Source organism: Teleopsis dalmanni, chromosome X (assembly GCF_002237135.1).
Source record: "Teleopsis dalmanni isolate 2A chromosome X, ASM223713v2, whole genome shotgun sequence".
Classification (NCBI taxonomy): Eukaryota; Metazoa; Arthropoda; class Insecta; order Diptera; family Diopsidae; genus Teleopsis; species Teleopsis dalmanni.
The window spans coordinates 76,131,115-76,158,082 of NC_051848.1; the positions used below are offsets into that span (position 1 = coordinate 76,131,115).

Consider the following 26,968-nt stretch of genomic DNA (forward strand, 5'->3'; position numbering starts at 1 on the left):
AAGTTATATATTTAAAAATAAAATTAAATAATTATTTCAAAGATTAAAGATATTTTAAAGATATGATATCCAAATTTAAATATTTATTTATCGCATCAAAAACAAAAAGGTCAACTGATAAGTTCGTTTGAAATTGTTTATCCGTAACTCTCCAGTTCCAATCTTTCGAAAGTTATATATTTAAAAATAAAATTAAATAATTATTTTAAAGATTAAAGATATTTTAAAGATATGATATCTAAATTTAAATATTTATTTATCGTATCAAAAACAAAAAGGTCAACTGATAAGTTCGTTTGAAATTGTTTATCCGTAACTCTCCAGTTCCAATTTTTCGAAAGTTATATATTTAAAAATAAAATTAAATAATTATTTTAAAGATTAAAGATATTTTAAAGATATGATATCCAAATTTAAATTTGAATAAAATTAAATAATTATTTTGATGATTAAAGATATTTTAAAGATATGATATCCAAATTTAAATATTTATTTATCGCATCAAAAACAAAAAGGTCAACTGATAAGTTCGTTTGAAATTGTTTATCCGTAACTCTCCAGTTCCAATCTTTGAAAGTTATATATTTAAAAATAAAATTAAATAATTATTTTAAAGATTAAAGATATTTTAAAGATATGATATCCAAATTTAAATATTTATTTATCGTATCAAAAAAAAAAAGATCAATTCATGAACTCCTTTAAAATTGTTTATCCGTAACTCTCCTGTTCCACTCTTTCGAAAGTGATATGTTTAAAAATCAAATTTAAATAATTATTTTAAAAATTAATAAAAAAAATCAATTAAAGTCATTTAAAGTTGTTTATCCAAATCTCTCCAATTACGTCCTCTCAGAACTGTTACGTTAAAAATGTAAATGAAAATGTTAATTGTATCACATTAAGAAAAAACTCAAACTGAGGTCTTTTGAAATTGTTTATCCAAATCACTCCACTTACACCCTCTCAGAAGTGTTATGTTCAAAATTTTAATAAAAATATTTACTTTATCATATTAGCAATAGAAGTAAACTGCAGTTTTCCGAGTGTCTTTGTTTGTATCTCTTCAACTACACTCTTTCAAAAGTAATATGTTAAAAACTAAAGTTTAAATATCTTATTTTATTTGATTTTTTTTATCGTATTAAGATTAAAATTGATTATCCGCATCTCTCCAATTCCACTGTTTCACCAGTGATATCTTGAAAAATTAAATTTAAATATAGATTTTATGAATTTAAAAAAAAGCCAAATGTCTTATGTTGAGGTTTTTCCGAGTTGGTGCAACTGAGCACTTTTACTCATCCTCAGCTGGGGAGTTTCTACAAGCTATATTTTCCTCACAAGCTTTGCTGATTATTCGATGCCAGATCTAAGATCTGCATACCTCCCCGTACGGCTAGTGACTGCTCTGAGATTATATAGATTTTTTGACCAAGTCTATTCTGAGATCTCTTAGCATGTCATTCGTGCAGATGTACCAAGAGAGCCTGACTTTGAGCAACTTGTAGCTTCTGGATAGTAGAGTTGGCAGCTTTGCTATACGCGACACGTCCTTAGAGAAATGCCGGTTTATTTATTTAGCTATAGATCAAGTTTCTGTACTTACCGCTAGGGTTATTGTGTTTGAAAAGTAGTTATAAACACTATAGTGTTTTCGCACAATTACTTCTTTTGTCTTGTATGTTGTTAGCCAAATGTGAACTCCTTCAAAGTTGTTTATCCGCATCTCTCCAATTACTCCTTTTCAAAAGTGATATGTTAAACATTGAAATGTAAATATTTATTTTATTATATAAAGAAAATATTCGAACTGCAGTGTTTTAAAATTGATTATCCGAATATTTTCAACTACACGTTCTTAAAAGTGATGTGTTAAAAACTTAAATTTATACATTTTATATTATTTTGTTGTGTTATATTTTATCTTATTTTTATTTTATTGTATTTTATTTATCGTATAAAGAATAAATGTTAACTGGAGTCCAATTACACCCTTTAAGAAGTGATATGTCAAAAATTTATGTTTAAATATTTATTTTATGAACGCAAGAATTAATTAAAGATTTTCTTAAAATAATGTTTTTTTTCTAATTTTTTCAGACACTGAAAATCATATGATGCACGGCGAGACTTTAAGTAACGTAAATCCTTCCATGCATAGTCCAGATAGTCAAGCACTAAGTCCAATTTTGAGTTTAAGTGGTAATAGCAATAGTAACCAAACAAGTGCAAACATAAGTAATGGAGCTGGTGGCAGTGGTAATAACAACAATATCAGCAGTTCCGGAACCGGAAACAGCTGCAATAGTCACACTTTCATGCAAAACAGCAACAACGCCAACAACAATTCGCCTCCTTCAACGGTTTGTGCAATATGTGGTGATCGCGCCACGGGTAAACATTATGGCGCTTCCAGCTGTGACGGTTGTAAGGGGTTCTTTCGTCGCAGTGTGAGAAAAAACCACCAGTACACTTGTCGGTATGTTAAATAAATATATTTTAATATACATTTTTTTTTGTCGAATGTGACGCGTTTTTTGACGAAAAGAAAGTAGAAGGGTTCGAACAGTAATAAAGAAGCAACAACAAAAATTTGATTATTTAATGGAAATTTGGCTAAACATACAACGCTGTTTCGAATATTGCCAAGTACTCATCATCAATGATCTGAGGAAATATTCGAATTTTTATTTAATTAGTTTATAGTACGTGTATATATTGTGTCAGGCTTCTTCAATTTTTTTTCTTGCTTCTTTATTACTGTTCGAACCCTTCTAAACATATTTCATATTTCATTTATAATGTTTGCTTTATAATTTCTATTTATATGCAGTTTTGCTCGTAATTGTGTCGTCGACAAAGACAAACGTAATCAGTGTCGTTATTGTCGTTTGCGCAAATGTTTTAAGGCAGGTATGAAAAAGGAAGCAGTCCAAAATGAACGTGATCGCATTAGTTGTCGTCGCACATCGAACGATGATCCTAATCCCGGTAATGGGCTATCGGTGATATCGCTAGTGAAGGCCGAAAAAGAAAGTCGCCAGTCAAAAGCAGGAGCTGCTATGGAAACTAACGCCGACGAAGACCTTTCAACTAAACAGTTTGCTAGCATCAATGATGTTTGTGAGTCAATGAAGCAACAATTGCTTACTCTAGTCGAATGGGCTAAGCATATACCGGCTTTCAATGAGCTGCAGCTTGATGATCAGGTGGCATTACTTCGCGCGCATGCAGGTGAGCATTTGTTGCTTGGCCTTTCCCGTCGTTCCATGCATCTCAAAGATGTTCTATTACTTGGAAACAATTGTGTTATTACAAAATATACTCCTGGTAATTGATTTATAATTATTTTAGTGTTTTAAAAATTTTATTTTTTTTCGACTTATTTATTTATAGATGCACGGGTCTCACCTAATTTGGACATATCACGCATTGGCGCTAGAATTATTGATGAACTTGTCTTTGCTCTAAAAGATGTAAATATTGATGACACCGAATTAGCTTGCATTAAGGCGCTTGTTTTTTTTGATCCGAGTAAGTATAAACTACGTATAAAGCACACTCCAGCTAGTAGTATTCCTAGAAAATTATTAAAATAAGTGTTTAATCTGCTCAATTTCTCCACTGTTTACAAGCTGTGTACAAATTTGAGTACAAAATAATTTATTTTACTTTAATTAGGTAGTATATATTTTATAAGATCGTTTACTATTAAGACTTACTTTATCCAAAAAACCTTGTGCCTTTGAAAAATCGTATATTAAACTAATTTATGTCACTAAGCTCATATGTGGATTAATCAGTTTTTCATTATTGTTGAAATAACAATATAACGAATTATAGATAATCATATGTAAAACTATGTTTTATAAAACATTATCTATGCTGATAAAAAATAGAACCTCAGGGCACATTCTCCCATGTTCAGAAACCAGGAGTATCGTCTTCATGAAACCGCCCAAAGCGTACTAGCTTGATTTATTTTCGCGAATGGATCAACTATACCTAATTAATATTCAGTCTATATACGTAAGATGGTTATTAATTCCAACTTCATATGAAAATTCAATGCAGCTGACGGCAGTAGAGCTTTGGTTCCAAAAGCAGATAAGTTCACGAAACCTTTCCACAACAGCATAACCAGGTGTCATTCATCACTGCTTTCAAAACTCTACCATTCACCAAAAAGTAGAATTAAGTAAGCTTTTCAAAAACCAAAGGACCTTAAATTGAATCCAGTTGAAACATATATCTTGCTGTGTTTATATTTAAAAATAGTTATATCGATATCTATATTAATTTTGTATACTACTGTATGATAACACTTTACAATCTAGCTCAATAATCGTTACACCTTTGCTGAGTTTCGCAACACCACAGGAAATAGATACTACAGCAGTTTAAGACTCCTTAAGCATAAAACATTGACACATACTGTGTCTTAACCCAAAGAGGTGATAGAAGAGGCACATTATGGTATATTGCTAAGAGTTGTGGTTTATTTCTAAAAAAACATTTAACATAATGTCATACGTTTTAAATAGCAACAATAGTCTTTAGTACTCACAATATTTATCAGTATTATAAGATAGTGCACTTGTAAAAATAGAAAGCAAATTAAAGTGTTGCTCTCAAGTTGGCAGTAATAGATGGACTACTCTTACAGTTGTGTTCATTATAGCCGCAGACAGTATCATCATTAAACCATTCAGTTGCACAGATTAATTTAAGGAAATCTGTTAAGTTCACCTTCATTATTTCTATCAGTCTAGTAAAGAAATGATCTCTTAGTCATTAAAATTGCTTCGTCTGCTGTTTTGAACAAAAACACAGAAAGAGATTGATGAATTCCACCTATTTTTCGTCATAATCACTCATCCACACCGTACTGGAGCAGTCGCGTAAGCCTACGATCTATAGGTTTGTTGAAGACAAAAAATTTTGCATTATCTTAATTTCTAATCTAAATCATAACGTTCTATCGATCTCACTGTCTTCGATAAGTCATTTATTATTATATATAGGTATATATTGAGATATTGACCCATTTACTCTTTTAATCTGTATCCACATATCTACGAGGCAGAGACAGACTTTGTGGACCTCAATGTATAGTAGCTAGCTGCGATATTTTTTGATAATTTTCATTTGGATAGTTCTAGAATATATTCTTTTCATTGCTACCTATCATTATCTACAAAGGTAATGATGTATAAAGATCGAGTTGCCATGCTGCTTTTTCAAAGTCTCTACAAGTGTCAGGGAGTCTGTATGTCATTTAGGTAGAGACACGCGCTCTTGTATCTCTTGTTATTTGTATAAATAATAAGTTAAAAATAAACAATAGAAAATCTAGTTTAAAATCTATGATATACTATGTCGAGTAGTTTATAGTTGATCTCATAACCACCTTAATAAAGTCATTACCACACCTATTTTTAATTTTATACAAAATAGCCCGGTATTCATTATTAGCTGATTTCCCCAATTATGACTCTCGTAGTCTGAGCATTCCTTAGGCGGCACAGAGCACCATAGCGGTAGAAATATATCGTCTTGCATTTTTACATTGAACTAAATATTCTACGTGGTAGCGGTAAGTGCTATAAGAAGATGGACTGAAATTGTATGGAGTGCGGAATTTAAACATAAGTTAGATAGAATGGTACTGTGTACTACATAAAGAGTTGAATATGCTAACACAAATTTCCTTTTCCTAGTTACTAGGAATCCTAGTGTAGTGAATCAATATGAAATGTGAATGTGGAATGTACATATACATATGGACTATGAGCATGCCATCTAGAATAATATATAATATTTTTGTACCATTAGATATGGGCATTTAACATTTATTTGGGCTTACCATTTTAAGTACATATATTTATATACTGATACTGAACGATAGATATACTGAACGTAAAATTTATATATGTTCATTTAAGATAAAGTAGAGGTCTTAGAATTATCAGAAAAAAACAAAAGTATAACGTGGATTGAGCAATGGTGGAAATGTACTTCATTAGAACGAATTCTCTATAGTCAATGTATTAAAATTAGATCTATGACTTAAGCTATTCGGTTTATTTATATTTGATATATTGAGCTATATATGGTATATTGAGAGTAAACGTTTCTTTTGATTACAGTTTTCTTTGGCACTCTGTATCCCTATTGATTTTCTTATTAATTGGATTAGAGAATTACCTCTCACATTTATTGTGAATATATAATAATAGTATAATATTAAATAGTGGAATATCACTTTTTTAATATATGTAAATAATTAATTAATTTATCATTTTAATTACTTATTTATGTGTTTATATTTCATTAGTTTATAAATATTTTTTCAGATGCCAAGGGACTTAATGAACCACAACGTATAAAGACTTTACGCCACCAGATACTTAACAATCTGGAAGATTATGTTTCCGATCGTCAATATGAATCACGAGGCCGTTTTGGTGAAATACTTTTAATTCTACCTGTGTTGCAATCGATCACATGGCAAATGATTGAGCAAATTCAGTTCGCGAAGATATTTGGTGTCGCACATATTGATTCATTATTACAGGAAATGTTGCTCGGAGGTATGTTTTTAATTATTTATTTCCCAAAGAGTAACGCTTGAACGTGTTCTGTCTATTAAAAATCTTTTTATATAATATCTTTCGTTCAGTTACCTAAATTCTTAAGCCAATATACCGGGTGTTTTTTAAACTGCAAGAGAACTATTGATTTCGATATCAATGGATTGACAGCTGCGGATATCAAACTGTGTTGATCATTTGTTGCGGTTTACATGCTAGCGACATTATCGGTCCTTATTTCTTTACAAATGAGAAAGGATCTAATAGCTGCCGTTACGGTGGATGGCAAGCGGTATCGAGCCATGCTGATTGAAATTTTTTTCAGCAATTTCCAAAAATTAATCAGTTAAACATCGACGACATTTGGCATTTGGTTCCAACAAGACGGCGCAGCGCAACTTAACATATAACTGGTAACAACTTTATTTACAGAAGTAGTCCTGTGTCAATTACTTTTTATGGAGATAGGTCTATGTTAAGTCATTGGTTTATGCCAACAATCGATAAACCAGTAACTGTTGAAGCATTGGAAGCCAATGTTCATGCCATCATTGACGCTATACAGCCATGTTTATTGCTGTTAAAAAAAATTGTCAAAATTTGGACTAATTAAATGGATCATGTAGCCGCGGCGGAGATATCCCGCAAATCATATTCAAAAAATGAGATAAAATGCCAAGAAATTATCTACCAAATTATAATGAAAAAAAATTCCATTTTAACAATACAACAATGTCGTGTATTATGATTTTAAGTACTCATGCTGCTAAAAACACACCCGATATATAGCTTATCTGAATTCATACCTTTTAAGGTTTGATACATGATAAATATGTACTTCAACACAGAAAACCGGTTTGTGAATGAACAATTGACGAAAGATACTATTTCATTTGTTTCTATAAATTGTGTTTCTATTCTTCTAAAGCTTCAAATCGAAAAAAGAAATATCAAAGAATATATTATCAAAGTCAAAACCGGAACCGAATTGTTAAACGGAACCGGTTCAAAACCCTGATGAACAAATAAATTTCAAATTCTTTTTTTCGTTTTACTAAAATATATTTTTATATTTTTTGTTTCATTATTAATTATGAATCTATTTTAAAATTATTTATTTTTTTATTTATAGGCGAATTAGCGGATAACACATCACCGTTGTCTCCACATTTAAATAGTTACAGTCCTTCGCATGGTATGGATACCAGCCAAGTTACATCATCTCTAGATATATTATCACCAGCTACAACATCCGATCACTTATCACAAGATCCAATGACACCTTGTATTGACAGCAGTCTTGATGGACAGATTATGTCACCACTTCTAGAAAATTTGGCACCAAACAATGGCAGTTTTCACTTAAGAGCAAATACAGGTGTGCACCGAGCTCAAGGTCAAATGCACAATGGAAATTCACCACACCAAAGGGACACTGATCATTCTGAAGCAAACAGTGCTGGTCACAATAATGCTGTTTACATGGATGCAGCAAGTCTGTACAATAGCGATAGTACGCACGGACGTACTAATGCCGCCGCTAATGGTATCAATGGCTCACATAACCATCACGTCCATTTGTCAACGAATTTGCACACAACAATCAATCATAGCCAAACACATTCAAATGCCAGTAGTACACTTCAGCAATCACCACCATTACACCGTACCCATCCTTACCAAAGACCTGATCTATTGGCAACAACAAATTCTAATTCATTGCATATGCGTAATCCTGCCGACATGACTCTCAATGAGTACAATCGTAGTGAAACTAGCGGTGGTCCGGAAGATTTATTACGTCGTGCCCCCCTCAACATACGCACATCAGAAACACTTACTGGAAGCACGAATTACTTGCTCACTGGCTTACACGATACAGACGCTTATCGTATGACATTAAAACAGGAACCGGAAACCGGTTATTGACTAGATTCTGCAAAGTACTGTAGAACGCGTAATAATAATTATTGATTGACTGAAGAGGTTTTAATTATGAACATAAAATTTAAATATATTAGATATTTTGGTTATTATAGGAGGGAGGTGGGGTTGTCGAAATTAACATTTTCAATACCAACAACTAAAATGTTTAGCATAATAATGTATAATAAATAGAATGAGAGTACTCGTATTCTAAACACAAAAAAAAAGATAATATTATATTATTAAAAGCGCGCAAGAGTTCTGTCGCCCAGAACATTACGTCTTCCATAAAGAACCCGCACTCTTTAGCGCATTATGGTTTTTATGTATTGTTATTATATTCATAAAATGAATGAATTTAAGGTAGAAAGCCCAAATCTTATACATTATATATATATATATAATTTTTTATTGTACAATATTTTGTGTTTTATTGTAATTACTTATAAATTTTTATAATTGTTATTCAGTTTTCACTAGAATTAAGTAGGTTTGTTTGGAATTGTTAAATTTATATTATATTGAGAATTAACTGATATAAAATTATAACAAACATATTGCACTGGTAGATTGAACACATCAAAGCAACTCTAACACGGTTATTATAAAGCATTCATTTAAGCACTTAGAGGAGCAATCGAACATAAATACAAACAATACTTCATATTTATTGGAAATTAGCTAAACTTCGGAGCAGTGTTAGGTTAAGGTGAACAATACCGTATATACATTAAATATAATATATACATACATATATATTATAACGACATATAATGAATTAACCAGCAGTGTGTTGTATCAAACATGAGGAAATGAATAAAATTAATTTACCTAAAAAACTTTTGATTCTTTTATTATTATTATTTTTATTATTATTTTATTATTACTGTTTTTTTTTTTTCTTATAAGCGTTGTTTTTTCCACTATTTTTTTCTATCTTGTGATGAAGACACTAGCCTAAAAGATCTTTGAACAATGATAATCTATATTATGGTTTTGAATTTTTGAATTTTAGGCGAGTAATGTTTTTTGCATTATCATCGATCAACAAAAAAGTATTAACATATTTGAAGCCATAGATCCATAAATCTATTTTCAAATTCTGTACAATTAGTGAAAACAAATACAAATTATTTACTTAGTTGCACATTACAAATGTTAGTCGTCCTTGTCTGCGTCTAGTCAGCCCGATAAGTACATGGCTGTCGCCAGGTGCCAGTACCGAGTGTCTGTACATCTTCGAAGTCGCTGAGTTTATGTGCGACTATGTCAATGCCAGATCATTGATCCTTAACACATCAAAGTTGACGCTATAATTAACTTTAACAAAAACGGTATTAAACTCTATAATGAACTAGTTACAAAACACTCTGTAGACTCAATCACCATATGAGGAATATAGCTGCGGTAGAAAGTGATTCCTGGCGACTCTAGCATGAGTAGAAGAAAACATCAGAAGCAACAGAAGTTCTAAGCAACTGCCCAGCGGCGGCAAGACGTAGATTTGACTACCTTAGAAGCGAAATCTTAATCCCAAATCAAATAAGTAAAATTAAGGCCACAGCAATTACTAGTTTTATAATTAGTCTAGAATTATTTTAGTTGGGCTTTTAGGCGCACAATAGATCTTTTAGGTCTTTTGATTTATAGATTCATAGCCTATTATTTGATAATAATAACAACGTAAATGTAAACGGCAAAGCTCTTGCAGCTCATCGTTCTATCTAATCAGAAACTTGTTTTCTTACCCTACCACGAAAAGGATCATAGATCTTAAGAAGAATTTTTCTTTCGAATGCTCCTAACGCTTTCTCGTCATTTTTGGTAATTATCAAAGCAAATTCAGTTTAACAGGGTTTGACTTACTTTCAAAGTTGACATAAAACTACAAATAAAAACAATTCTCTAAAATGTTAAAATTTGGTTGGTTGCAGTAGCAGGCCATTAGATAATTCCCATGTACCTTAATTAGCGATTTTTCTTCGTTTTGCTGCAAGAACCCCTAGTATAGAAGAGTAGAAACTAAATCCATCACAGAGAAAATGTGTTTCTCCCCGTGGACTCTTATACACCAATGATCAGAAAGATGAATTCCAGGATCTAATTTTATTATGGGTGGGCCATAGTAACCTAGAAGATGCATAAGACTTAAGTGCTTAAGAATGTAGAAGTAAGTACTTCTCTTAATGGTCTCCTTATATTAATCGGTATACCACATGCTATTTGTAAGTACTAGTATAGATGTTGTTACAGAATTGATGGAACAGTGTTATAACCTGCACTAACAACTGATCTGCTATGTTGGGATATTTATGTTGAGCATATGATCCTTCGGCTCGTGTCATAACTGTTAATAAGTAACATTCTTTTTATTACACTTTATTTATTGTAACCAATCACTTAGATATATAACATAGATATATAATTAGATATATAATATAGATATCTCTAAAAATTGTTATTATAATCAAGTATATTTCAACCTCCATTATGATGATATAAAATCGGATATCTAAAAATAAAATTTATGAAGAATGAACTGGAGATAAATTCGAGCAAAAACTGAAAAGAACATCTCAATCTCTTGGCTAGGCAAATACTACAAAGTAAACTTTCATAAAAATTACGTAGAGAGGATATAACAATTCATAATTTATTTACTTATATCAATTAACTCTAAGTATTGTTTTCAATTAATTTGCATATGCTAAGTCAATGGTTCAAGACCACCTGAATAATCCATTCCATTAGACAGATTCAATAAATAAATTTTGTTGTACGTAAAAAACTTATAATATATTGCACCGGGGCATATTTCAGAGTATATAACGTTTATGATTGTCTTAAGCAATATATCAGCTATTTGTCTGGTGACTACATTGGCTGCCAGATCAGTTCCTGACTTAATAGGCTCACGTTAAAAGCCCTAAATATGCTACTAAATAAATAACCGATAAGTTTGTAAATCAAATATGCAATATTCTAGCATAAATTGTCTCCCACACATTCCCAATCCATTTTCGTTTCCAAAACAATCCATAATTTATATTTATTATACCTTACCATATCCTAACCCATATATACGCATTTGTTATTCCTTCCATGCTAACTGCATTATAAATCCTGACGGCTGTCCACAACAGCAACAAAGCGCAGGTGGTATATCTTCATGACTATTATTTACTATTATTCAAATCCAATTCCAAATTTAATCAAATAATCCAGATTCTTTTTACAACTCAACGATAACTTTATTTCGTTTTTTAAATCACAAATTTAAGCAAACTTATATAAATAGAAGAACTGAAGTATTCATTCACAAAACCTTTCTTTTTTGAATAAATCAATTTTCTTAATACATTGGGAAAGCGCTTTACAAAAGCTTTTAAATATATTCAAAATTAGTTCAATGTACACTCCTTGCAAAATATATCAATATATCAAAAAACAAAAAAAAAAAACCAAAAATGCTATGGCTTGCAAAGACAATAATGGTATAAGTGTGTAAATATGGCTGCAGAACCCAGTACTGACGTCAACCCACTTGGCAATGTATTTCCATTAACGCATTAACGCGATGTTTACACTAAACCAGGTTTAGCTCTGGTTAATCATTTCCGATCGCCTCTGCAGAGATGATGTTAGCTTACAGGTTTATTGACGCAAATAACGGATTCTGCATTTCGTTCGAAGGGATGAAGGGAAATTATTGTTGTTTTGGACGTCGAAACAGCAACACATGCGGCTCTGGCTTGTGTACCATATAATGAACCCAACCTCGTGATTGTTGGACACCAATTGAGCGCCATTCTGCCTCTGACATCAGATGTGTTTTTGGTACCAACTTTACAAGTGCTTTGGGCAAAAATACATGTCTGCAATATAGAAACAAAAACTTATTTGTCATACACTGTCATTGCACGAAAAAATAGTTGGCATTTACCTGTACTCGAATTTTTCATCGTAGTATTTTGCGGAATAATATATATCGTCGGTCATAATTACTCGTAGAATTTACACAAACTTAAACTTTTGAATCTTCTTGGATTTATTTTATTGTTTTTATGCAATAAGATGTTTGTTATTTAGCGTAATAGAATCGACTTGAACAGCAATGCTTTAAAATATTCCAGAAAAAACTCGAAATCTAATTTTATGTTTGCATTTTAAATCTATTTATGAACTTCTTTTTGCACAAAAAATCAAATTAAACCGGTACTTAATTCCCACTTCTCATAAACGTTCGCAAAAACAGTACCAGAAGCGCCAGATATATTTTAAATTCGCGCTCCTTTCGCACGCACTTTTGAATGTGTTGAAGTAAGATAGCCTCTGGTTTTGTAAGCGTAAAAAAATTTCTGCAGGTGTGTGTAAAAACAGAATTTTTTAATTTTATCTTATCAGCCAAATGTTGTTAGCAAGACAAGGACAAAATGATTTACACAGATCATGTAAAGGAAGCAGCATTGCCAAGTAAAGTTTTTAATTAAAATATATATTTGACATTCATTGGTTCATTATGGTCACATATCTACAAATTTTATTAAAGAGTTATTCCATTTGAAAAGAGAATTTCATTTTTGCAATCTTTGGTTTGCTTTTTATCAAATAAAAATCTTACAATAAACTTCATATGCTTAGCAAAATCTATTTAGAATTATCATGTTTTCACTGGTCTCATTTAAGTAATTGTGCTCATTAAAGCCGGTAATAAGGATAATATCTGTTATGGCGGAAGTGACTACTTTGCCTAATAAAAACTAATATATTTAGTAAAGAGGTTTCGAACAGCAGTAGACTACAACAACAAAAATTCTTTTTATATTTTTTATATTCATTTATGTTATATTTAATATAATATTTTATATTAATTTATTTAATTTTATACAATAAATAAATAAATTCATGACATAAATACTTTAATAGTTATTTAAATAAATTCATAACTATCTGGAGAGAATGATGTTGTCAAAAGAACTATAGCGCTGTTGATAACAACATAAACATACGAATAAATACGAATAAATCGTGTAAATCATATTTTAATAATATGTTTTAAAATAACCCAAATAAATATTTAAATTAATTTAAAATTATATATTTTACATCGAATTTATTGAAAATAAATATTATTTACTAAATTTTAATCTTAAAAAAAATACGTCAACATATTTATATTTTGCTTAGTTTTTACTTCTCCCTTTTTTCAAAAACTCAAATTTATTTATTCTTTTTTTATACTACTATATAATAATATATCTGTACTGCCGACGGAATAGATGTACTGCGGCACTAATATTGATTCGGGACATGATCTTGTTCTTATGACTGTGCAAGGAGGTATTCTTCTGATGGTAGATCCAAACCAACACTGATCACGTATTAAAATTTATTTTTACTTTGTTTTTTGCCTATCCGGGGAAATGATGAAACTCAGAATGCTAAGCTTAGAGTAACTAACTTACAAATTTATAGTAAATATGGCGTATGGATGTAAAGAAAGAAAACTTTCGTAAAGGTACACTATACAGAAAGCATGCAGAAATTATTTGTACTGTTAAGTAACTCCTATAAAATAACTCACTTTATACTAAAAATCACACAGCCCTTTAATATAACAATATCATTGTTCAATACCTGTGTCGGTTTATCTATGCGAACTTAACAATTATTCAGATCTTAACATTCAGAGAAGATCCAATCCTGAATTTTTATTAACCCTTTAAAACGGTAATTTCTAAACTTCAACTTGTTGTTGCTGGAGGCCCAGATGTTAAGAAAAAACTGGTTGTAGATTTGAACTCAATAGTTTTAAATAGTTTTAACTCAAAAATAGTTTAAAGAATCCGAAAATGAAAAAAACCATTACTGTCCCCCTGGCTGGAGACATTTCAATTAAAACGTTACAATTTTTGAATTGATCGGATATAATACTTACAGACAAATAATAGGATATAATAGTAAAAAATTTATTAGGGTAGAAGAAAAAATAAAGAGATGCCAACTTTATATATGTTTATTAATTATTATTTTTAGGTTATCTACTGATACTATACTATATATGGGAACTTAATAGAACGGGAATAATGGGATGCAGTGTGTCTAATTATTGAACAGTAAACTTACGTGCAAATTCTGAAATGTAGGTCGCAGATTTTATCGAAGAAACTTCTACAAGTCCACGAAAACCTCATTTGTTTGAGTTCCTCGGAATGGTTTAGTACATTTCTGTACCATTTTGAAATTTTATATAACGTACCCTGTATCACAAAAGTGAACGTGGATAACAAGAAAGACTCTATAAGTTTTTTTATGATCAATTATTTATTGGGTTATGAATCCATAGGCTAATACTCTAAATTGAGAATGAAGATCACGTTTACTTCTCTATAGAAGTGTGCGATCTAACCCATAATAAAAAAAACCATAAAGAGGTTGAACAATAAGACAAAAATGGTATCCGTGCACTTGATTCAAACGGTTGAAACGAACGTTTTACGTATTACATCTTATTCCTAGCAAAGGTTACTCCAGATATTGTTCATTACTATTGCGTAGAAACAGTATCTTCGTTGACAGTGCATTGTAATACAGTTAATTCTATAAGAAAGCCAGGAAAGTATGTCTGCAGAAACAATCGGGGGAAACCCTGGTTTTTCCACATGTGCTAGTACCCAGTAAAATAAACGTTTGCAGACTACACGAAACTAGTTTTCTTCCTGGGCATACCTCTACTTCCGAATCACGTTAATCGGTATAAACACTCACCAATTTAATATAGATTTTACAATTTCTATGATACATAAAGTAAAGTTCAGTATTTTTTCTATTTTTGCGTAGATGATAGTAGATCTTTATATATCATTATTTAACTTTTCTCACTTATTATATTCTAGCAGGTACTTTACTTTTTGTTTATTTTACTGCTTCCCATACAGTATGAGAGTTAAAGTCCATTATCAACTGTCAGACAATGGTTCTGTAAAAGATAATAAATTGTTGGTCTTTCGATGGTAAAATGGTTTGATCTTTATCCGAAAATCAGAAATACACTACGGTTATATTATCGAGTCTTCCAAAACTTGGACTTTTTAAAAATACTGATAAGCCTTTGAGAGTGATATTTGTTAATGCAAGATATCGAACATCTACTTCGATTAGGACAGCTGTAAATAGTACTGCTAGCGAACCATCACGTATTGACATAAGAACTCACCTGTTTTCATGTTTAGATATCGGTTGAGATAACCAAACGTCGCTTTCTGTATGAGTCCAAGGACACTATTGGTTGCATAGGCAAATCTTGAAAAGGTCAAGGTTTATGCTCCCTTAGAGGTAACCGCTAGTGGATGTCTATTCAAATGTGATACCGCCAGAGCTGTGTTAGCTGTGTCAGACAGTCAGTTAGTGCCATTAACACTAATTGTCCGCACCGTCATGCAATCCCACACTTCAGTTTGTAAAATCTCCCAAAAAATGAGTCATCAGTGACAAAATCCAAATATCTGATTCTAAATAAGTCTTCAAACTGTGCCTAGACGCGTAGCCTAGAAGTAGGTTACATGGAATTCATTTTTCCCAAGCACGCGAGTCTGCCCTGATAGCTTTTAGAACTAAAATATACTTAACTCAACTTGTAGTTTTATTACCAGCATTTAATAATTTAATATTATGATTCTCTTTAAAACTTTTACAAAAAATTATTGCTTTAATGGAGTCGTCAAAAGTTGGTATTATTTAGGAAAATGCTTGGAATGAATTTCCTGTAAATGGCAAATGGTGTAATATAAACAAAAGAAGTTAATTTCTGAGTTGTTATGGAGTGATCTCATATGCCACAAGAGAGATGAGAAAGGGAATAGATAAGTGCGAAAAATTAAAACTATGTTTGCGAAGTACAGCAACATTGTTGTCGATTCCGTGCGTATACGTTTGGACAACATAGTGCCTCAAAAAATTAAAGAAATTGGCTAAATTAAAAGTTATACAATTTGAGAGGACATGTCAGTGGATGAAGTACGCGATTTAGGTCAGTATAAAAACATAAACATGAATTCAAAAGATATTTACAAAACTCAGCTTAAAGGTCTGCTGATAATTTGGCAGTCGGCACCTTGACGTGCTTCGCGATTAAAACCAGTATCTATAGTGTTAGCAGGAAGAATAGTGTGGCTTCAGTTACCACAACAGACACGAGAAAAAAGGAAATTGGTAATCTTTGAAGTATGATGATACTGCTGCCAATTGAAGTACTGTGGTATATTAACAGGCACTTTACATTCGAATTTAATCAAAACACTCAAAGAGAGTAGCGTTGTGATACTGCGGAGAGCTGCCAGATCGTAACTGTTTGCTATTGGGTACAATTCCCATATGAAGTAATCCTTAGTTGTGGCCCGCGGCATGGTGGCAAAATATCCAGAAGCTCTGAATGTTGCTATTTAGAACGAAGTATATTGAGGTAAATCAATAATCAACGTAGCCTTTAAATCCTCTTCACCGTAAGAGGTAGTAGACTTTTGCAGTAGAATAGGAATAATTCATATTTATCAAATTAATGGAACTGCTGTCATGCAGCCCCTAAACTGTTTCACATTAAGATCCTGAGCGTTCATAGCAGAAGAGAGCTCAAAAAACATATTTTATTTTTCATATAAATATATATAAAATGAATGACACAAAAAAATTATTAATGAATACTTTATATTGTATTTGAATTTATATAGAAATAATATTTATACATAAATAATTCGTTTATATATTTTTCAAACTTCTGACATCACTAGTTGATGTTAAATAAGCAGTATTTAATAGTGTTTTAATTTTCTTGCAATTAAATTATAAATTTTTGCTTTTATTATTGTGTTTTGTGTTTACTCATGTATTACATTTTTACATGAACACAATACAGACATTAAATTAACTCATTGTAATAGTTATAAATAATAACCAAACTTTTCTATCATCTGACTGGAATTTTTCATTTTCTTCCAAAAATCATTCACAATAGATTAGTTTTAAGATTGGGCACTATTATAAAGCGAATAGCTTATTCGCACGGTTGCCACTTATGTTACTTTAGTACCAAAATTGGTACTTTTTCTTTTTTTTTTTTCGTTTGGTACTCACGTTCAAAAAATGGTACATTTTTGACGACCCAACTTTATTGTGGATATTTCCAATTAATTTTTTTTATAAATGCAACTTTGCACTATTCTATATTTTGTTCATTTATAACACTATGAAAAACACAGAACGAGAAAACAAAAAGGTCCAAAAAAATTTTGGACCTTTTTTTACAGAAATGGTACCTTTTTAAACTAATTTTGGTACAGAAAAAAATTTTCAAGTGGCAACCGTGCTTATTCGTGAACTTTTTTCACGATCTCTTTAAACGACTTGCATAGTGAACTAAGCATAAAAGGTTAATGAATGCTTCTTGTCGGCATCGAATAAAATTATGAACATATCAAATATTTAAAAGAGAATGGTCAACAGTGATCAACTGCATAAAAACCAAGGAATTTTGTCCAGAAATTAGTAAGAAAAGATTGGGGTTAATTAATCAACCTATCCCGAGCAAATATATCCAAGATAGTGGGAATAATTACGGGACACTGCCCATTGGGAGGACATGCCGTGAGGCCCAATATCAGGACCTCCTTACATCGTAGACATTGCATGGAGAATGATGAAGAGGAATCATCAATACAGCTTCTGCTACAGTGTCCTGCTTTTGCAAGACATAGACACTCCTACTTAGGGTCACACTTTTTCAATTTACTAAGAGAGCTAGATTCTATTCCCATAGCTCGTGTCAATGGCTTTGTGGCCAGTACCAAATGGTTATAGGGACAGATGTCAAATTTTTTACGGTATAACAATGGACCTCATGGTCTAAGTGAGTCTTGGACCTTTAATTAATTGAATTTTTGGCTGACCATACAGCTGTTTCGAGGATTGTCAAATACCCATCTTCAGGGGTCTTGAAAATAATTCTTGTATTTAATGATTCGTGAAATTTTTTTTGAGACTACTAATATTTGTAAATTTTGAGTACATGATATAAATCATGTACTCATATATATAAAAAAAATTGATAATCATTATATCTTTAAAACAATTTCGTAAGTTTGACCTTTGGTACTCATAGCTAAAATTTATATGCATATTACATTGTGTTACCATATACTCGTATTAATGAAAGACTAAGATTTTGCAAAATATAAAAAAATCTGCCAAAAAATTTTTTTAATTAAAAATTATGCTTGGCAGTGTTGCTATTTTATATGATTCTGTGTAAATCGTTTTGTCTTTGTTTTACTAACACCATTTGGCTGTTGACATGAAATTAAACAATTTCTTTCTTTCGCACACACACTTACCTGCTTAAATTTCTTTACATTCACAAAACCAGAGGCTATCTTACTTCAATGCATTGAAAAATGCATTTGAAAGGAGCGGGCATTTAAAACATAAATGAGATTTTGCCCGCATTGCTTTTGTAGATGTTGTTCTTCAAAGCCACTGTGTGATCGTCGATTTTGAATTTGGTTTTATTCATAAATACAAGTGCGAATAAATTGTAAATATTTGCATAAACACAATATATTTTTGTGAACTTTTTAAATAACTCTTTTGAATATTTGAATTAAAATATTCAACACAACAAATACTTAATCAAGAAAAGCGCAAGAAGGACTGTTTGAAGTGCATTATATTTTTTTCAGTTCCAGTTATTTATATACAAAAATGGCCGACGATATATATTACTCCGCAAAATACTACGATGAAAAATTCGAGTACAGGTAAATGTTGACTACTTGTCCGTGTAATGGACCGTGTATGATAAATAAACAAGGTTTTGTTTTTATATTGCAGACATGTAGTTTTGCCCAAAGAACTTGTGAAGTTGGTACCAAAAACACATCTGATGTCAGAGGCAGAATGGCGCTCAATTGGTGTCCAACAATCACGAGGTTGGGTTCATTATATGGTACACAAGCCAGAGCCGCATGTGTTGCTGTTTCGACGTCCAAAACAACAATAATTTCCCTTCATCCCTTCGAACGAAATGCGGAATCCGTTATTTGCGTCAATAAACCTGTAAGCTAACATCATCTCTGCAGAGGCGATCGGAAATGATTAACCAGAGCTAAACCTGGTTTAGTGTAAACATCGCGTTAATGCGTTAATGGAAATACATTGCCAAGTGGGTTGACGTCAGTACTGGGTTCTGCAGCCATATTTACACACTTATACCATTATTGTCTTTGCAAGCCATACCATTTTTGTTTTTTTTTTTTTGTTTTTTGATATATTGATATATTTTGCAAGGAGTGTACATTGAACTAATTTTGAATATATTTAAAAGCTTTTGTAAAGCGCTTTCCCAATGTATTAAGAAAATTGATTTATTCAAAAAAGAAAGGTTTTGTGAATGAATACTTCAGTTCTTCTATTTATATAAGTTTGCTTAAATTTGTGATTTAAAAAACGAAATAAAGTTATCGTTGAGTTGTAAAAAGAATCTGGATTATTAAATTAAATTTGGAATTGGATTTGAATAATAGTAAATAATAGTCATGAAGAAATACTATCTGCGCCAGGATTTATAATGCAGTTAACATGGATGGAATAACAAATGCACATAAATGGGTTAGGATATGGTAAGATAAAATAAGTGTAAATTGTGGATTGTTTTGGAACGAAAATTGATTGGGAATGTGTGGAAGACAGTTTACACTAGAATATTATATATTTGATTTACAAACTTATCGGTTATTTATTTAGTAGCATATTCAGGGCTTTTAACGTGAGCCTATTAAGTCATGAACTGATCTGGCAGCCAATATAGTCACCAGACAAATAGCTGATGTATTGTTGCAAGAAGCCATGAGTTGATTCTCTGATTAAGTTGGTTATATACATATATATAATATAAAAAGAATAAAATCTTGCATTTATGTGGTACTTTGAGGTTAGTCAATGGAAGTCTTTGAAAATCTTCAATACGCTCTATTCTTGTGAAATTATTATTTATTGTCATCTTATTGGAAATAATGATTATATGAAAACATAAAGTACGGTTTTGACGGTTTCACCATAAATCATTCTAATTTAGAATTAATTTACTTTAAGGAACCTATGTAAAAGATATGTTGACGTTAAAGTTTAAAAATAAAAACTGAAAACAGTAGGCTAGAACAACAGTTATTCATAAAACATATTGGTTTTCATTTTTAATTTCGGATTCATTCATGTATTTAAAAATTCTTTGATTTTGGCTCATCGGAAAATTTCAGCATATCTCTTGAAAATGCCACAAAATCTGGAAGTTTTACCGAGATCACACTGTATTGCCAAATTTCTAAGGTATCAAAATCAAAATGTAGGAGGTATGACAGAGCATTATTTGTTTAAGATAAAAAAAGTACATTTCTATTTATTATAGCCCAAGATCAAAGAGTACCTCAAGCTAGGACTGTAACTGGCACCGTTTTGACAACAGTCGTCCATAGAAGAGCAATTGAATTTCCTTCACAAACAGAACCACTCATAGAGGAAGTTTTCACTGTAGAGGAAGTTCACACCCCCCAAAATAATGAGCCAAGAGTTTTGATAGAAGAAATCGATTAAGATGAACCATGGATAGGCAGTTAACATCAACTACAGTGGCACGTGAAAGTTTCCAGCCAAAAGCACATGTCAAATTTTATTTTGTTATCACAATTACACAATCTTTAAGTTAAATGCAATAAAAGTTTTAGTTATATTTTTGATCAATTACTACATTCACACTTTTCTTGATTTTCTATTAATATTATTCCTGCTGCACATCTCTTGAGTTAATTTAACAGTGTAAATGTACTGGTTGTTGTTGTTTTAATTCGTGGAGATCTAATATTAAAAATTAGGAATAAACGGGGCAAAAGTTCTCAACGGAGATGAGCACCGCGATCATAGTTGATCTTTTGTGCTGCTGCCGACCCTAGCTGAACAGAAGATATTTCGCCTTTCCGCCAAAACATCAGCTGTTAAGAACCTCCCAATGTCAGAAGGGGAGAGTAGTTCTCGACCCAGTGATTAAGACTGAATTAAGAACCGGAAATTTAAATCTCAAGAGAGTGATTCGTAATAATATATTAATTATTTATATTAGGTCGTGTGCAAGTTAGGCTAAACCAAATGGGAGATTTTTTTGGGACTTTTTGCACTGCACACATTAAGCCATTTATCAACACGTATCGACACATCACTAGGTCTGTTCCACGAGCTACTCATAGTAACTCATCGAGTAAACACTGTGTATACACAAGCGCGTTCCACCAGCAAATTTTCAAGTATTTTTGTGTAAATTTTACTTCTGTTTTACTCATGTTTTACTATGTGAGTAGCTCGTGGAACAGACCTACTATATTATCGGCACAAGTTAGAATTTTCCTCATTTAGAACGCAACTTAGCCTAACTCGCACACGTCCTTAGTTACTTTTTTATATTATTACTTTACTTTTTACTTTTTCTAATTATTTTTCTATTAATATTAATAAAAGAAACAATAAAAATTAATTATAAAATATATATAAAAAAAATTTTTTTTCAATGCATAAGTTAGAGTACTAAAAGCTCTTATTAATTTGAGAGGAAAGCTCACTATTGAGAATGATCGCATTAACGATCATCTGCGCGCCGACAATGGACGGCTCTCTCTTACAAAAGTATCGCGGAAGCATCGCCTGCATTGTCTACGTCCGAAAGCATTGCGGACGCGTCTTCCCCGATTAAAAATGTACGCCAGGATAAGCAAAATAAACCATATATAATAAACACAAATGTATATATATTTATAGAGCAAATCACAAAAGTTGAGCTTTTCAAATAAATTATAATTTAAGAACAACCATGACTTAGAAAAATCTGTTTTTTGAACTTTTAAAATCGTTACCGATTTTCTGGTTGGGATTGAATATAAATAAGTTTTCATCTAATCTTATTAATTTTAGTCTAATTAAAATAAAAAACATTTTGATTATTCATTACATGGAAAATATCAATAATTGTTTCACGGAATGACATTACGATTTGGTACTTTTGAATGGATGTTTTTCAAAAAGTGCCTTCCATATACATATGTCAGTTTTTTTTTTGCAGTAGATGGAAAGCATCGAAATCTACAGTGTGAAGATTTCCACAGTAATGCGGAAACTTCATTCCAGTAATCAGGTGAGAGAAATGAGAGCATATAGACTTAATACCCATCGGACTAGGTTCATCTAAGCCAGAAAGTATTGTCTTAATTAGGGAGATAGGGTGATAGTGAAGGTGGTTGTATTATAGCGCAAGCGCAGAGGTAAAACTAGCGGTAAACTCTTTGACTCTTTGATTACGGTCCCACTCATCAAAGTAATAGGACAGATATTGGAGGTTTGAAGCGCAAGGTTTGAATGATGCCATCGGGAAGGATGTTCATAATGGAGCCGTCAGTAAGCAGTGGAAACGTAGTAAAAACAGGAATAAACAAGTTACTACAAGTAGCTCGTGGAACAGACCTATTTATTTGTTCTATAAAATAATAGTTGTATTATATTTAGCAGAGACATAAAAAAGTTTTGAGTCACGATATGGTTTAAACACAATTAACTATATAATGTTCTCACCATATAAGAACAGGGTGAAAGCTGTTAACTTCTGACATTTGCGATTGCTAGAGAGACAACCTATTCTCTAGTGTCTCTAGATTGGACAGCTTTACAATGGGATGAAATAAAATAGATACGAAAAGTGAAAGGATGTAAGGGAGGAATAAGAAAAGAAAGTTGTTCCGATCTCGATTCAGACAAGTATATCAATCAGTCGATGGGTTGATGTGTGAGGATTTCAACATGAAAACGGATGGGCGTTATTATGAGGAATAGAAATGCATTTTGGGCTTAAATAAAGAAAAGTGTGTATTTATCAGAGGCAAGTAATTGTTTAACAGGTGATTAAATACAGTTAGAAAGTTCCTTGCTGCGTCTATATGACGTATTTAATCCCCAAACATTTCGTGATTTGAAGAATATGCCAATTGGATATGGAGGACGGAAAGCTCTTGGTTGTATTCGACCACAATGGTAACACTCAATATCTTAAATACCAAGTTATATCAACATGTAACGCAGTAATAAAAGTTGTTCACAATGGTAAGATCACTCATCAAATCGTCTTGGCAGGAAAACAGTAATCGGGCGATTTTATTTAATAATGAAATACTTATAACAACATTTCTATTTAAGGTTATGTTTCATAAGAGTCAAAGTTTTGTGTTTTTACTGCAGTTATTTCGCGTGATTACAAAATGTATTCATTGAAAAAATAACATATGTATATTTGTTTACATATTGTTGATAGTAAGCACAATTTCAGTGTTACATTTGACTTTTCAAGTAATATTATGTTTCCACTGTAAATAAATTAATTTGTGTTAATCAAATTAAGTTTTGGTTGTTTCCTTTAGCATAAGTTGATTTATGCATGTGAATGAGTTTTTATGTGTTAGAAAGTTTTGCAAAAGTTCTAGACCATTTCTTTGTTTACATTTTAAATGTTAACAGATAATATTTAGTTTTGTATTGTTAGCGGAAATTAATTAATTGATAATGAAAAGCGTAGAAAATGTAAAAAATTGTGTGAATAATAAGAATTGAATAGTACTCAGGCCGTGTGCGAGTTCGAGTAAATTGTGTACCATGGCAGCGAATGTTGGTATTTACCAGAATTTCGAGTAGGGTAAATTAGATAAAAATTAGGTAAATTATGTATTACCATTGTTAAAATTGTATAAGATGTTTAATAAATAAATTAATCAATTTGAAAACTTTTAACCAAAAATAATAAATACGTGCAATAAATAAATGAATAAATATTTACATAATGCAGTTCAAAAAATCCCTAGGAAATTTCAATTTACTTTACCTCAATTTACTCGAATTCGCACACGGCCTAATAACGTAATACAATAGGTTTCTTTTTAGCTGCATGAGAACTTAAAATGATAATACAAGACAAAAATATTGGAATGAAATTTGTTTATTATATCTTAGTTAATATCATGGCATTTATTTTTTGATGTAAATGTGGTCGCATGGCGTCAATGACGTTAATGGTGACATGAACATTGGCTTCCAATGTTGCAAGAGTTAATAGTTCGTCGGTTGTCTGCATTAACCAATGACTTAATATAGATTCATCTCCATTAAAAGTAATCAAGGGGCGTTAAATGGCACGAACGAAGGGGTCAGCACAAACTTCTGTTACAATATTTTTCCTCTAATTCCCATGTTCTTTGTTCAATGTTTCTCGATATCAGCTATCGATAATTTGCAGAACCCGACTGCCGACTGTCAAAATTCATATTTCGCCACAGCATAGATTTGATTCGTGGCTGATGCAATTTTTAGTTATTGTGAGGCATTTAAAAGCTGATTGAAGCCGCATAAGAAACTATTAACAAATATGCCTGAAACAGACATGGACGCCCATTCGCTTGGTAAGTTCATCTATTCTACTAACATATAATCTTTAATAAATTTAGGCAAAATGTGATTTATTAATCTTAAACACTTCTTTTCAATTTAGGGAGCATTTTTACTTCAGAAAAATTGGGTAGCGATGACACTGGCAATGGTAGTGAAAACAATCCTTTTAAAACCATACTACAAGCAATGCGCCATGCTGGTAAGGAACCCTTTCCTACCATATATGTAGATAGCAAAGATCCGAATGCAGCACAGCGTTTCGAGCCAGCAGCCAAGTCTCAATTGAAAAAAGTACAGAAAATATTTGTACGTGAAGGCTACAAAAGTGCGGATAAGGAAAAGCGTGAAACTGAAGATGCTGAAAAACGGTTGCAGAATCTTGAGGAAGCACGCAAAATTAAAATTGTAGAAGACGCCAGCTTGGCTAAGGCAACCAAAATTCGTATTTATGAAGGCAAAGATAATCGCAATGTGCGCGTTAAAATAAGTGGTTGGGTGCACAGACTACGCCGACAAGGAAAAGGATTAATTTTTATAACATTGCGCGACGGCACGGGTTTCCTGCAGTGCGTACTTACTGACCGCCTTTGCCAAACATATGACGCACTCACTTTAACTACGGAGAGTTCTGTTATTCTCTATGGTGTTTTAACAAAAGTACCAGAAGGAAAATCTGTAAAGTTTGCATAAGTTCAATAAAAGTATGACAATATTTTATAAAATTTTACATTTTATTGTTGCAGGCGCCAGGTGACCACGAGTTGAATGTGGATTATTGGGAATTAATTGGTTTAGCACCTGCTGGTGGGGCTGAGAGCATTCTAAATGAAGAAGCTCACCCTGATGTGCAACTTGACAATCGGCACATTATGATACGCGGAGAGAATACCTCAAAGATACTTAAAATGCGTTCCGTTATTATGCAAGCATTCCGCTCGCATTACTTTGATAGAGGCTACAATGAAGTAACCCCACCCACATTAGTGCAAACACAAGTAGAGGGCGGTGCAACATTATTTAAATTACAATATTTTAGGTAAGTGCATTTGATAAATTACTTGTCAGCCTAATTCTGAGTTCATTATTCTGCAGTGAGGAGGCATATCTTACTCAAAGTTCCCAACTGTACTTAGAAACGTGCTTACCAGCATTGGGTGACGTATTTTGCATTGCACAAAGCTATCGTGCGGAACAAAGTAGAACACGACGTCATCTCGCTGAATACACCCATGTAGAAGCAGAATGCCCATTTATTAGTTTTGATGACTTACTGGATCGTCTAGAAGATTTAGTATGCGATGTGGTGGATCGCGTACTTAAATCTCCTTGGGGTTATTTAGTGCATGAATTGAATCCAGATTTTAAACCACCCAAGAAGCCGTTCCGTCGAATGAACTATGCAGATGCTATTAAATGGCTTAAAGAAAATAATGTTACTAAAGATGATGGCACTTTCTATGAATTCGGAGAGGTATTTATTATTATATTTTATTTTATATTATTATTATATTTTATTTTATATTATTATTATATTTTATTTTATATTATTATTATATTTTATTTTATATTATTATTATATTTTATTTTTATATTATTACATTTTATTTTATATTATTATTATATTTTATTTTATATTATTATTATATTTTATTTTATATTATTATTATTATATTTTATTTTAATATATTTTTATATATTATTTTACATTATTATTTATTTTATACCGTATTATATTTTGTTTTAATTTATTATTATATTTTATTTTAATTTATTGTTATATTTTATTTTATATTATAATTATATTTTATTTTCATTTATTATTTTGTTTTATTTTAATTTATTATTATATTTTATTTTAATTTGTTATCCTATTTTATTTTAATTTATTATTATATTATGTTTTATTTAAATTTATTATTATATTATTT

General features: G+C 31.4%; 4 protein-coding genes across 4 annotated transcripts in view; 3 read left to right on the top strand and 1 right to left on the bottom strand.

The window, feature by feature from the left end:
* The window catches only part of LOC119687240 (transcription factor HNF-4 homolog), a 36,197-nt gene extending 27,280 nt beyond the window's left edge, over positions 1 to 8,917 (top strand). Inside the window, exons 2-6 of the mRNA XM_038101499.1 lie at positions 2,104 to 2,482; positions 2,837 to 3,333; positions 3,400 to 3,537; positions 6,360 to 6,596; positions 7,729 to 8,917. Coding sequence (XP_037957427.1) covers positions 2,104 to 2,482; positions 2,837 to 3,333; positions 3,400 to 3,537; positions 6,360 to 6,596; positions 7,729 to 8,525 — 2,048 coding nt within the window. The 3' untranslated portion in view covers positions 8,526 to 8,917. The remainder of the gene's footprint in view (positions 1 to 2,103; positions 2,483 to 2,836; positions 3,334 to 3,399; positions 3,538 to 6,359; positions 6,597 to 7,728) is intronic.
* A 2,831-nt stretch (positions 8,918 to 11,748) lies between these two features.
* On the bottom strand, positions 11,749 to 12,873 carry LOC119689034 (cyclin-dependent kinases regulatory subunit-like). The gene is made up of 2 exons (XM_038103765.1): positions 12,466 to 12,873; positions 11,749 to 12,397 (listed from the first exon to the last, which is right to left on the bottom strand). Exons 1-2 carry the CDS (start codon positions 12,519 to 12,521, stop codon positions 12,229 to 12,231), a joined length of 225 nt encoding a protein of 74 aa, XP_037959693.1. The 5' UTR covers positions 12,522 to 12,873; the 3' UTR covers positions 11,749 to 12,228.
* A 6,130-nt stretch (positions 12,874 to 19,003) lies between these two features.
* Positions 19,004 to 20,052, top strand: LOC119689010 (cyclin-dependent kinases regulatory subunit). The gene is made up of 2 exons (XM_038103733.1): positions 19,004 to 19,330; positions 19,404 to 20,052. The coding sequence occupies exons 1-2, from the start codon at positions 19,275 to 19,277 to the stop codon at positions 19,570 to 19,572; spliced, it is 225 nt and encodes a 74-aa protein (XP_037959661.1). The 5' UTR covers positions 19,004 to 19,274; the 3' UTR covers positions 19,573 to 20,052.
* Positions 20,053 to 24,913: 4,861 nt separating this feature from the next.
* The window catches only part of LOC119688935 (asparagine--tRNA ligase, cytoplasmic-like), a 5,829-nt gene continuing 3,774 nt past the window's right edge, over positions 24,914 to 26,968 (top strand). The window contains exons 1-4 of the mRNA XM_038103613.1: positions 24,914 to 25,051; positions 25,141 to 25,715; positions 25,784 to 26,076; positions 26,133 to 26,511. Coding sequence (XP_037959541.1) covers positions 25,018 to 25,051; positions 25,141 to 25,715; positions 25,784 to 26,076; positions 26,133 to 26,511 — 1,281 coding nt within the window. The 5' untranslated portion in view covers positions 24,914 to 25,017. The remainder of the gene's footprint in view (positions 25,052 to 25,140; positions 25,716 to 25,783; positions 26,077 to 26,132; positions 26,512 to 26,968) is intronic.